Genomic DNA, 13,156 nt, shown 5'->3' on the forward strand with positions numbered 1-13,156 from the left:
TGTGTGTGTAGTGTGTGTTATAGTGTTACTGTGTGTTACCTCATGTAGCCTGTGTCATACTGTGTGTGTAGTGTGTGTTATAGTGTTACTGTGTGTTACCTCATGTAGCCTGTGTCATACTGTGTGTGTAGTGTGTGTTATAGTGTTACTGTGTGTTACCTCATGTAGTCTGTGTCATACTGTGTGTGTAGTGTGTGTTATAGTGTTACTGTGTGTTACCTCATGTAGTCTGTGTAATACTGTGTGTGTTATAGTGTGTGTTATAGTGTTACTGTGTGTTACCTCATGTAGCCTGTGTCATACTGTGTGTGTAGTGTGTGTTATAGTGTTACTGTGTGTTACCTCATGTAGTCTGTGTAATACTGTGTGTGTTATAGTGTTACTGTGTGTTACCTCATGTAGCCTGTGTCATACTGTGTGTGTAGTGTGTGTTATAGTGTTACTGTGTGTTACCTCATGTAGCCTGTGTCATACTGTGTGTGTAGTGTGTGTTATAGTGTTACACTGTGTGTTACCTCATGTAGTCTGTGTCATACTGTGTGTGTAGTGTGTGTTATAGTGTTACTGTGTGTTACCTCATGTAGCCTGTGTCATACTGTGTGTGTAGTGTTTGTTATAGGGTAAGGAAGCAGCGATCTGATGATCGCTGCTTGATAAATACTGATTGCACTGTCAAATGGGAGAGAAGGGCTTGATAAATCAAGCCAATTGTGTTTTATTGTCACCTTTATTGTGTATTACAGACTGCATGATATAGTCATGAGGAAAACGACAAAGCGATGCCTTAGTGCGGTGCAGAAATCGAAAAAATGGTGAGTGTGCTTATCTTAAAATATAACGACAACCTCTTGCACAACTGTAACATACATGTGCACACACACACACACTGGCTGTACACATGTACATACACACAAACACTGCCTGTACACATGTACACACACACACACACAGACAAACACTGCCTGTACACATGTACATACACACACACACAAACGCTGCCTGTACACTGTGAATATATGCCTGTACAAGTGTAAGCAATGTAGTGTGTGTGTGTGTGTATCTCTTAATGTATAAGTGTAGGCTATATAGTGTGTATATGTGTCTGCATGTATAAGTGTATGCTATGTAGTGTGTGCGCGTGCGTGTTTGCATGTATAAGTATATGCTATGTAGTGTGTGTGTGTAGTGTGTGTGTATCTGCATGTATAAGTGTATGCAATGTAGTGTGTATGTGTGTGTCTGCATGTATAAGTGTAAGCCATGTAGTGTGTGTGTGGATCTGCATGTATAAGTGTAAGCCATGTAGTGTGTGTGCGTGCGTGCGTGTCTGCATGTATAAGTGTAAGCCATGTAGTGTGTGTGTATCTGCATGTATAAGTGTATGCTATGTAGTGTGTATGTATCTGCATGCATAAGTGTAGGCTATGTAGTGTGTGTGTGTGTGTGTATGCTATGTAGTGTGTGTGGATCTGCATGCATAAGTGTAGGCTATGTAGTGTGTGTGCATGCGTGCGTGTCTGCATGTATAAGTGTAAGCCATGTAGTGTGTGTGTATCTGCATGTATAAGTGTAAGCCATGTAGTGTGTGTGTATCTGCATGCATAAGTGTAGGCTATGTAGTGTGTGTGTGTGTATGCTATGTAGTGTGTGTGGATCTGCATGTATAAGTTCATGCCATGTAGTTTGCAGGGCCGGACTGGGAATAAAAAGCTGCCCTGGAAAAATTGTAGAAGACCAGCCCAACAGCCCAATAATCTGTGAAAGCCATAATATATATATATATATATATATATATATATATATATATATATATATATATATATATATATATATATATATATATATATATATATATATATATATTTATTATTATTATTATTTTCTCACACACACACACCACACACACAGACAGTGCACTCAGACACACACTAACAGACATATATACACACATAAACACTAAATCAGACATATATAAACACACACACACACACACACTAACAGACACATATATATATATATACACACACACACACACATACATACAGACCGTGCACACACACACATACATAGATAAATACATACACACAGAACTGTAGATACATACACACACACAGATACACACACACACACACACACATACATACACACACATACATAGATACACACACACATATTATTATTATTATTATTAGTTATTTGTAGAGCGCCAACAGATTCCGCAGCGCTATAAACAAAGGGGAGTACAACAAAACAATTAAAGGGATCAAATGGGTAGAGGGCTCTGCCAAGAGTTGCACTGTTGTAATCCACTCTTAAGAAGGTGATCTACAAACATCTGGACTCTTAGGCTTACATGCTAAGGGGGTTCAGGGGATAGCAATGGAGGAGAGGAACTGGTATAAAGTAAGGTTAGCATAGGTTGTATGTATCCTTGAACAGTAGAGTCTTTAGGGAGCGCTTGAAGCTTTCAAAACTAGGGGAGAGTCTTGTGGGGCGAGGCAGAGAGTTCCACAAGATGGGAGCCAGTCTGGAGAAGTCCTGTAAACGGGAGTGTGATGAGGTAACCAGAGAGGAGGAGAGGAGGAGGTCATGAGCAGAGCGAAGGGGACTGGAGGGAGAGTATCTGGAGACAAGGTCTGAGATATAGGGGGGTGCTGTGCAGTTGAGGGCTTTGTATGTCAGAATGAGAATTTTGTTTTTGATCCTAGAGGCAAGAGGAAGCCAGTGAAGGGATTGGCAGAGAGGAGCAGCAGATGAAGAGCGACATGTAAGGAAGATGAGTCTGGCAGAGGCATTCATTATGGATTGTAAGGGAGCTAGGCGGCAGGTGGGGAGACCAGAGTTGCAGTAATCAAGGCGGGAAAGAATGAGAGAGTGGATTAAAATCTTAGTTGTGTCTTGTGTAAGGAAGTGTCTAATTTTGGAGATGTTTTTAAGGTGAAAGCAGCAGGCTTTAGCCAAGGACTGAATGTGAGGAGTGAAGGAAAGATCAGAGTCAAATGTGACCCCGAGACATCGGGCATGCGGGATAGGGGTAATGATGGAGTTGTCGACAGTTATAGAGATATTGGGGGTGGAGATTTTGGAAGAAGGGGGGAAAATGAGGAGCTCAGTTTTGGAGAGATTTAGCTTGAGGTAGTGGGAGGACATCCTGGAAGAGATGTGAGAAAGACAGTTAGTGACATGAGTTAGCAAGGAAGGAGATAGGTCTGGTGCAAAGAAGTAGATTTAGCTGTCATCGGCATACAAATGATATTGGAAACCGTGGGACTTTATTAGGGAGCCTAGTGATGACGTATAGATTGAGAAGAGAAGGGGACCGAGGACAGAGCCTTGCGGTACTCCGACAGAAAGTGGTGACGGGGCAGAGGAGGCCCCAGAGAAGGCTACACTGAAGGTACGGTTTGATAGGTAGGAAGAGAGCCACGAAAGGGCTGTGTCACAGATGCCGAAGGATTGGACGGTTTGGAGCAAAAGAGGGTGGTCGACAGTGTCAGAGGCTGCGGACAGATCAAGGAGGATAAGCAGAGAGAAGTGGCCTTTTGATTTTGCTGTAAGTAGGTCGTTGGTGACCTTAACAGTAGCTGTCTCTGTGGAGTGATAGGGACGAAATCCAGATTGCAGCGGGTCAAGAAGGGAGTTTAACGTAAGGAAATGGGATAGGCGTGCATATACTAGTTTTTTGAGAAGCTTTGAAGCAAGAGGGAGGAGGGAAATTGGGCGGTAGTTGGATGGGGAGGTAGGATCAAGGGAAGGTTTTTTGAGGATAGGTGTGACCAGTGCATGTTTCATTGATGAGGGAAATGTACCAGTGCTGAGGGAGAGGTTGAAAATGTGTGTTAGTATAGGGGTAAGGGTAGCAGAGAGGGAGGGTAGTAGCTGTGAGGGGATAGGGTCAAGGGGACAGGTAGTGAGGTGAGAGCGCAGTATAAGTGCCGAAACTTCTTCCTCAGTAACAGGGGAGAATGAACTAAGTTTCAGGTTATGAGGGTTGTGGTTGAGTGAGAGCATTTGAGGGGGGGAGAGAATGGAATTATGTTGAGAGCTGATTTCATGTATGATGGAGTCAATTTTGTTAATGAAGTGACTGGCAAAGTCTTGAGCTGACAGAGAAGTTGTGTTAGGAAGTGGGGGAGGGGGCGGAGGAGAGTATTGAAAGTGGAGAACAAACGTTTTGGGTTTGAAGAAAGATTAGAGATAAGAGTAGAGAAGTAGTGTTGCTTGTGGAGATTAAGGGCAGAATAGTAGGAGTTCAAGATGAATTTGTAATGAAGAAAATCAGCTGAACTCCGTAATTTTCTCCAATGCCGTTCAGCAGTACGGGAACTTCTATGCCAGGGCTGTGGATGAGTGTGTGATTTCCGAGCAATGGTAAGAGGTGCGAGATTGTCAAGGATGGATAAAAGGGTGGAATTATAGTGGCAGATTGTTCAGGGCAGGAAAAGGAGGAGAAGGATGAGAGGAGCGGTTTAAGGGAATTAGCAAGTTGATGCTGACCTAAAGACATAATGCTTCTGTGAAGTTTGGTGTGAGGAGTAGAAGGAGGGAGAGTTGTAGGAAGGGATGATATGTTGCAAGTAAGGAGATGGTGGTCAGAAAGAGGAAAAGGGGAGTTTGAGAAGTTTGAGAGAGTGCATCAATAGCTAAAGATCAGGTCAAGAGAGTGACCGTCTTTGTGAGTGGGAGAATCAGTCCATTGGGACAGACCGAAAGAGGAAGTGAGTTGCAGAAGTTGTTTAGCAGATGAGGCAGTGGAATTGTTAAGGGGGATGTTGAAGTCGCCAAGAATGAGGGCAGGGGTGTCTGAGGAAAGGAAATAGGGTTGCCAGGCAGCCAATTGATCTAGAAATTGAGTTGAGGAGCCAGGGGGTCGGTATATGACTGCAACACTTACAGAGAGAGGGGAGAATAAGCGAATCATGTGGGTTTCGAATGAGGGAAAAGTGAGGGAAGAGATAGGATGTATTTGTTGAAAGGTGCAACGAGAGGAAAGTAAAATACCTACACCACCTCCTTCTCTGTTACCAGACCTAGGAGTGTGGCTGAAGTGGAGACCCCCATGTGACAGAGCAGCAGTGGATGCTGTGTCTAGGGGAGAGAGCCAGGTTTCTGTTAGGGCCAGAAGGTTAAGCAGTAAGTAGAAGCAAGAGGGAGAGTGACATGAGATGAGATACAGATTTGCAGTAGTGAGACTGCTTTTGAGCTGAGCTGCAGGGGGGAGAGAGAGTGTTTAGGAGTAGGTAAAGTTCATGAGTACAAAAGTAAGGTGAGTTTAAGAGAGATGGGCTAATGAACAGTGCCGGTGGAGAGGGAGAAGGAGTAATTGAATAGTGTAGTTTTTTTATAGAGACAAAGGATAGCAAAAAGGAATATGAATATATTGAGCATTTTTACAGAATTGGGAACCAGTTAAAAACATAAGACACAGAATTACAGTAACAATTGCATAAGGGAACAAAAGGTATATGAAACATTACAAAAGTACTGTGTATTCTATAGGGTTAAGGGAATGGAAGGATGTGCTGATCAGTGTTTGCACTTGTCATTTCAGGGGAGTGAAAGTTGTGTGGGAGACTATCTATAAATGAGGAAATGAGCTTGGGGTGGGTGGGAGGGAAGCTGTTTTCCAGGAGGCTACCTGTTGTAAGTTAGAGGGCAATTGGAGCAGCTGAGTGTAAAAGTCTGTGTATTTTCTCTGAGTTTTGGAAGAGGATGTGTTTGAAATCAAGCTGAAGGAGAGAGAGAGATATTAGGTTAATGATGGTCCAGCAAGAGTGTGTTAAAGGAGTGGGAGGGTACATTTAAGCTAAGGGTCAATCATGCAGAAACAAAAAAAAAGCATCAATAAAATATTACAGAGATAAGACTGAGGTATACCAGGGGTGAAATAAAACCATTAAACAAATAGACAGATAAATGGGCAAGATCTGCTTACACTAACTTAACATAATGGCAGACATAAAGTTGATAAAATATGCAATGAGCTAGAGGTATGCAAATTATAACGTGACTCACTAGTGTGTCGGCAGCAGTGTGTAGGTGTGTCCCTGCTTCAGTACAAACTGTGTAACGTGACTCACTAGTGTGTCGGCAGCAGTGTGTAGGTGTGTCCCTGGTTCAGTACAAACTGTGTAACGTGACTCACTAGTGTGTCGTCAGCAGTGTGTAGGTGTGTCCCTGCTTCAGCACAAATTTTTTTAATATTTTTTTTTGGTTTCTGACTTCCCGCCTGCCTGCTACGCATATCACATGGTTGACACGTGATTGATACCTAGGGGGTCACAGATCATCTTAACCTGTTGGCGCAGCTCAGTGGGAACTGAAACTATTCCCATTGGCGGCACATTGGCTCCTGACTGCACGTGTAGTCTCCTTAATTGGCTCGTGACTGCACGTGTAGTCTCCTTAATTGGCTCATGACTGCACGTGTAGTCAGTGAGTGGGACAGCAGTGTGTTTGTAGCACGGGCAGTAGTCAATCGGACTCACCGAGCTCTGATGGCGGCAGCTTAAACGCTGAGCTGAAGACAGAAGTCAGTGGGGGTTTTTTTGCAGCTAGCTCCCAGTAGTGCATTGCTGCTCCTGCTCTTGATATATGGATAGGAAGTGGAAGCTTAAAAATGCTTGATAATGAAATGTGAGTGTCTATCTAATATTCCACCAAATATTCAGAAACTGTGTTCGTCCCTTCAACCTCAAACATCCCATTAAATAGTAAGTAGCTATTGGTGTTATTAATTCTTGCACATACTTACTGTTACTTATACATAAATGATATAATAACTAAATGTATTTACGTGTCCATATCTCTTAAAACAAGTTAGTTTAACCTCCTGTTTGTTTGTACAACTGAATTACTGTGTCGTGATGTAGGTCTAAAAAGTGTCACCAACATGAAAAGTTTGGAAAGCTCTGCCTTAGTATATTGTTTTCTTTATGTTTTCTTATGTTTATGTTTTATGGAGTGTGTGTCACCATAAGCTTACTGGTGTGTTTGTAAAAGCTAGTCCTGGGTGAAATAAAGCATTAGTTGTAGTTTCTTCTGGAACAGTCTGTCCTGTCTGATTCTTTCAGGTATACCAGTAGCAGAGGTTCTGGCCCTGCATTCTGGCTGCACCTTTCCCTGCAAGAGAGAGTCTATGGGCCTGTATGCAAAGAGCTGGCCTTGTGAGCCCCAATTGTCTTTTTAAGACAGTGCAGGGAAAGGAATCAATACCTACCTGAAGAAAGGAGTGAGGCAGAGGGGACAATACCTGCCTGAAAGGAGCAGCGAGGCAGAGGGATCTAGTCCTGCCTAGAAGCAGACAGGCAGAGGGGACGATACCTGCCGGAAGTGTGCAGCGAGGCAGAGGGATCTAGTCCTGCCTTGAAGCAGACAGGCAGAGGGGACGATACCTGCCGGAAGTGTGCAGCGAGGCAGAGGGATCTAGTCCTGCCTTGAAGCAGACAGGCAGAGGGGACGATACCTGCCGGAAGTGTGCAGCGAGGCAGAGGGATCTAGTCCTGCCTTGAAGCAGACAGGCAGAGGGGACGATACCTGCCGGAAGTGTGCAGCGAGGCAGAGGGATCTAGTCCTGCCTAGAAACAGATAGGCAGAGGGGACGCTACCTGCCGGAAGTGTGCAGCGAGGCAGAGGGATCTAGTCCTGCCTTGAAGCAGACAGGCAGAGGGGACGATACCTGCCGGAAGTGTGCAGCGAGGCAGAGGGATCTAGTCCTGCCTAGAAACAGATAGGCAGAGGGGACGCTACCTGCCGGAAGTGTGCAGCGAGGCAGAGGGATCTATTCCTGCCTTGAAGCAGACAGGCAGAGGGGACGATACCTGCCAGGAGAGAGCTGCAGGGCAGAGAAGACGCTACCTGACTGGGAGCCTACTGAGACCAGCCCAGCTGGGGAAAATATAGCCACTAGTTTGACCCCGGTCTCAGCAACTATAGCTCTGGTCCCACTATCTGGTGGCCATCCCTGGGTTTGGACAGAGGAAGGGAGACCCCTAGCGGAGTACCGCTACAATATATATATATAAAAAGATTGTAACAGTTTCAGCCCTGAACTTTGGAGAAAGCACTTTGTAACAATTTCAATTATCCTAGCTTTGTGAAGGAACAATCTCGATTTTATTAAAGAGAGAGACGAGTATTTTGCATTAGCCTTTTTCTTTACTGCTCAACAGCCATTCAAAGTAACAATGAATACTTTAATCATTTAACAGAGATAACAGAAATTAATACAGTGACCAATGAAATACAACCCTGGATGTTGTTATAAACTGTCCAAATAGTATCCCAAGTGCCCCTCTTCACTTTACTGCTTGAAAAGAAGAAGTTGTTAATGTCTTCACATACAAGTCCATAAACTGAGACAAAAAACATAAGTAAAAACCATAAAAAGTATCGAAAAAACGTGAAACACAGTCCATCGGAGGAAACTTGACGAGGAGGATGGAATCCTATGGAACGTGAAGAAAATTCACCACATGAATCTTGAACTTGGAGAATATCATTTGGATGACACAGAGGTTCAGAATCCTGTAGAGGAGGGACCTGGAGCTGAAATCTATACAAAATTAATTATCAAGATAAATAAATAAATAAATAAATATATATATACACACACACACCAATAGGGTATAGGGAGGGAAAATACTCGTCTCTGTCTCTTTAATAAAATTTAAATTATTCCTTCACAAAGCTAGGATAATCGGAATTTTATTACAAGGACAGAGACTCCTATTTTGCAAGTTTAAAGCTAAACATAAATAAATATCAATCTAATAAACATTGAGGTAAAGAACTGATGGGTTTAAATAAAATTGTCTAAAAACTGAGTCTGAAGACCAATCAGCAGCATTTACAATTTCTTGAAGAGATGCCGATTTACAAAAAGCTTTAGAAGCAGCGGCTCCCCTTATGGAATGAGAAGAGAAAGACTTAGCAATACCTGCTTCACTCATTACACATTTAATCCATGCGTCTTGCAATAAAGATTTAGCTGATGAAGAAAGACCTTCGGAAGCCCAGGATCCCCTGAAATTGTCCATGCAATAAGTTGGAGAGAACCTTGAAGTACTAGGTTGTGAGAATCTCAGTTTGGATCTAAGAGGAGGTAAGGAACAAGAGGTAGAAGAACTGGTAACTGAATTGACATTTCCAATAGAGATGGGGTACCAGGACTGGGTCGGCCAAAATGGGGATATCCGAAAAAGCAAAATCTTGCTCCTCCTGGCGACATTCAAAACTCGAGGTATCTTCGAGAAAGGTGGAAATGCATACACTCCCTGAAGCGGCCAGGTTTGGAGAAATGCATCTACTGCTAGGGCTTCTGGATCCAGACGCCAGCTGTAAAAAGGAAGAATTTGATAATTCAGGCGAGACGCAAATAAATCTATCGAGAAAGGACCTCTGATAAATTGTAAATTTTGAAAAAGATCTGGATGTAATTTCCAATCGCTTGAGTCTGATATATAACAGGAACCCCAATCTGCTTCTGTATTCAAGAGACCCGGAATATATTCTGCTTGAATAGAAATATTGTCCATCCTTAATAGGATAGATATTGGGGAGTTCTGTTTGATAAAACTTTTTAATCGCAAAAGAACCTGCAATCAATTCCATACAATTTATGTGCAAATTGTGTTCTGAAATTGACCATTTGCCCCCAGTAATTTGAGAACCACATCTGGCGCCCCAACCTGAATTGCTCGCATCCGATGCCTTTCCGAATATAGCTTTGCCATTCCAAGCTTCTATATTGGAAAGCCACCAAATCAATTTTGGTTTCTTCTGACAAAGAAATCCTGTAAGAATAAGAGAAACCCTTCCTTTAATAAAAGATTTTTAATCTTTGTAAAGCTCTGTAATGTAATGGGGCTGGAAAAATTGCTTGAATCAAGGAAGAAAGAAGTCCCAAAATTCTCGCAAGAGTCCTGATAGGAAAATAAATATTTCTTTAAAAGATGAGAAATTTCTAACTTTATTTTCTCTAAAGGAAGACTCAGGGTAGATAAGTTAGTATCTATAAGAAAACCTAGAAAAAAAACAATTTTTTGTAATTGATAAGAAAACTTAAGTTCTTCATAATACCCATAGTTGTTTTTAAATGAGATAAGAGAAGATAAGGATCCTGGTTCATAAGAAGTATATTGTCCAAATATATGATTAGACGAATGCCCCTTAATCTCAACCAAGCTACCACTGGTTTCAACATTTTTGTGAAAGCCCAAGGGGCTGATGACAAACCAAAAGGGAGACAAGTAAACTGCCAAATCAAATTGCTCCAAACAAAAACTGAGAAAATTGCTATGAGAAGGATGAATAGGGACTGTTAAATAAGCATCGGTTAGATCTTGTCTTACTAACCTGTCTTTGTCCATAAGACAATTTCTCAGAAGATGTATTCCCTCTATCTTGAAATGATTGTAAGAAAGGAAGGCATTCAGATTCCTCAGATATATCACGGGATGGAGAGATCCTTCTTTCTTTCTCACAAAAAACATGTTGCTGAGAAAAGAATCTTTGTTGTTTGGGGCTGGTTCTATAGCCTGTTTTAGGTGAAGATTTACTATTTCTTGATCTGAAAGATTTGTTTCTGTTTTTGAAAAAAAACAATTGGGTTTGGAGGATAACTTTGAAAAGGAGGAGATACAAAATCTAGGAGAAAACCTGAAACAGTCAGAATGACCCAAACATCTGATGTTATTCAAGTCCATTTTTTTATAAAAAGGGACAATCTTCCTCCAACTTTTTGTGGGAAAAAAATTGTGTTGTGTAAAGATATGAGTCTTACCCGAGAATGGTCTAGGACGAGATCTTGATCTGGAAAACCTTGGATTCCATGGACGGGTTCTTGAGGGGAAAAAGTTTGTGAGGGATGGATTTGGAGGAGGGAAGGATTGAAACTGAGGCCTATAAGTGAAGTATGGTCAACCAGGAAAACGGCCTCTCCCTTTCCCGGCCCAGTCAAAAACACGGTTAGGTTGACTATAAAAAATCTTTTTAGAAGTGGTTTTAACTTTAATGAATTAAAACGTGTTGACGTATGAGTTTAATTCTTTTAAACCTAAGTCACCAAAAAGTAAACCCTCAGTATGAGGTCCCATTTCCGTAGGAGCAAAGTCTGATATTTTTGGGTCAATTTTGCATAATATAGTTCTTCTATGTTGTGTAGATAATGCCGTATTAGCATCTCCCATCAAATAAATAGAACGTTGAATCCATTGTCTCATTATATATGGATCCAACATAGATTTATTAACTATAGCCTCTTCTGTCAATTCAAACATCTTTGTAATTGGTCCTAAAATGTATAGGAACCTATCCTGGCATACTTTTAAAAATAGTCAGGCCTTTTTTAATGTTAAAATTTTTAGTACCTAACTACCTACAAACTTTACTATATTTGCATCTACTTCTGGCATAACAGAAGATTTATGAGGTAAGTCTGGCCTAGGGCATTCTGCCCTGAGAGTGGACCTGGCTTTCACTGAAAGAGATGTCCTCATATAATGGTCCAGAAATTTATGAAACCCTCTTTGAAGGTCTCCAATTAGAGGAGCGAGGGTGCTGTAAATCTTCAGGATCTAAATATTTCTGTCCATCATTATCAATCTAATTCTTTTTAGGTTTTTTATTTGACTTTTTACATTTTTTTCTTTTTTGGGAGAATAATTAAATGAAGAGCTGTCTGAAAACTCTTGAGTATATACAGATTGCAAAGAATAATCATCAGTATCCATGCTGGAGTCTGAAAACTCAGATGTAGAGACTAAGGGGTCCATTTATCATTGTGTGGACGGACATGATCTGCTATAGCAGATGTCCGCTGCACATCGATAAATACCGACAGAATACGCTGTCAGCATTTATCATTGCACCAGCAGTTCTTGTGAACTGGTTGTGTAAAGCCGCCCCCTGCAGATTTGCGGCCAATCGGCCGCTAGCAGGGGGTGTCAATCAACCCGTTCGTATTCGATCAGGTTGATTTCTTGTTGCCGCCTCAGAGCAGGCGGACAGGATATAAAACATAAGTTATGTTTCCGGCAAGCCTGAAGGCTCGCCAGAAACACGGAGCATCAAGCTCCATTCAGTGCTTGATAAATAGACCCCTAAGTCTACATTCCTCTTGGCTGCTTTTTTAATAGGAGCTGCGTCATCAGAATCTGATTAAGATGAAATCATTTTATTCTTTTGTAAAAAGAGAATTAACTCAGACTAGAGGCTCCTTTATCAAATTTACTTTTTAGTAAAATATTTTTGTATTTTTTAGATAAATGCTTTTTCTTTTGCCTTTTTAGGAGGATTAGCATTCTCACTGAAAGATTGAACAACTGTCTTAAACTGACTTTGCAAATCTTTAATAGAATTGCCTATCATGTTTTGAATAGACTTTAGAAAAAGAGTGAGACTCATCTGCAGACATATTGATATAAAAAAAATTATAATTATAGTAAATTAATGTTTTTATAAAAACTTGTCAATAAAACCTTAAAAACTATTAGTGATAAACTGTCAGAAAGCTAAAGCTAAGGCAAACCGTTTAACAAGTAATATCTGTCACAATAAACAAGTTCTGAGGCAAGAGGGCGGACCGTCTGAAGAGAGAGGAAGCGGGAAAACATCTATGTCGGATCAGTAAGAGAAACTGGATGCGTCACTACAAGGGGGCGTGGCCTACACGCAACACTGAAGGAAAATGGAGACAGCCGGAACAAACAGCAAGGGAGTTGTAAGGACTAAAGTATAGAAGCGACAAAGGAATTAAGGGCTTCAGAAGGCAATAAGGTAAGAATAAGAAGAAATATTACAATAAAAACAGCAGCAAAACAATGACTAAAATAAGGAGAAAGCAAAATAAAGAGCCTTAAACAAAATAACTTAACATAGAAAACAAAAGGAGACAGAAAATAAAAAGCATAAATAAATAAAATACAAGATAAAGGTGAAATCATAAAATAATTATTATTTAACTGGAATAAAAAAACAACAATTACCAATTGTACATTTTATTGCCTGGGATGCATTTGTTTCAAACAACTGATACTTATCTCTGAGAGCAGCAAAGTGAAGACAGGCAGTTGGGTTACTATTTGGACACTTTATAACCAAATAAACTGTTCTCATTGGTCTGCTTTAGATCACAACATCCAGGGTTGTATTTCAT

At 41.1% G+C, this 13,156-nt stretch overlaps 1 protein-coding gene across 1 annotated transcript in view; it reads left to right on the top strand.

Moving 5' to 3' along the window:
* Positions 1-669: 669 nt before the first annotated feature.
* Positions 670-13,156, top strand: part of LOC128643708 (phosphatidylserine decarboxylase proenzyme, mitochondrial) — a 139,173-nt gene continuing 126,686 nt past the window's right edge. Inside the window, exon 1 of the mRNA XM_053696539.1 lies at positions 670-812. Within this exon, the coding sequence (XP_053552514.1) occupies positions 760-812 (53 nt within the window). The 5' untranslated portion in view covers positions 670-759. The remainder of the gene's footprint in view (positions 813-13,156) is intronic.

This window comes from Bombina bombina, unplaced genomic scaffold (genome assembly GCF_027579735.1).
Source record: "Bombina bombina isolate aBomBom1 unplaced genomic scaffold, aBomBom1.pri scaffold_738, whole genome shotgun sequence".
In the NCBI taxonomy this organism is placed as follows: domain Eukaryota; kingdom Metazoa; phylum Chordata; class Amphibia; order Anura; family Bombinatoridae; genus Bombina; species Bombina bombina.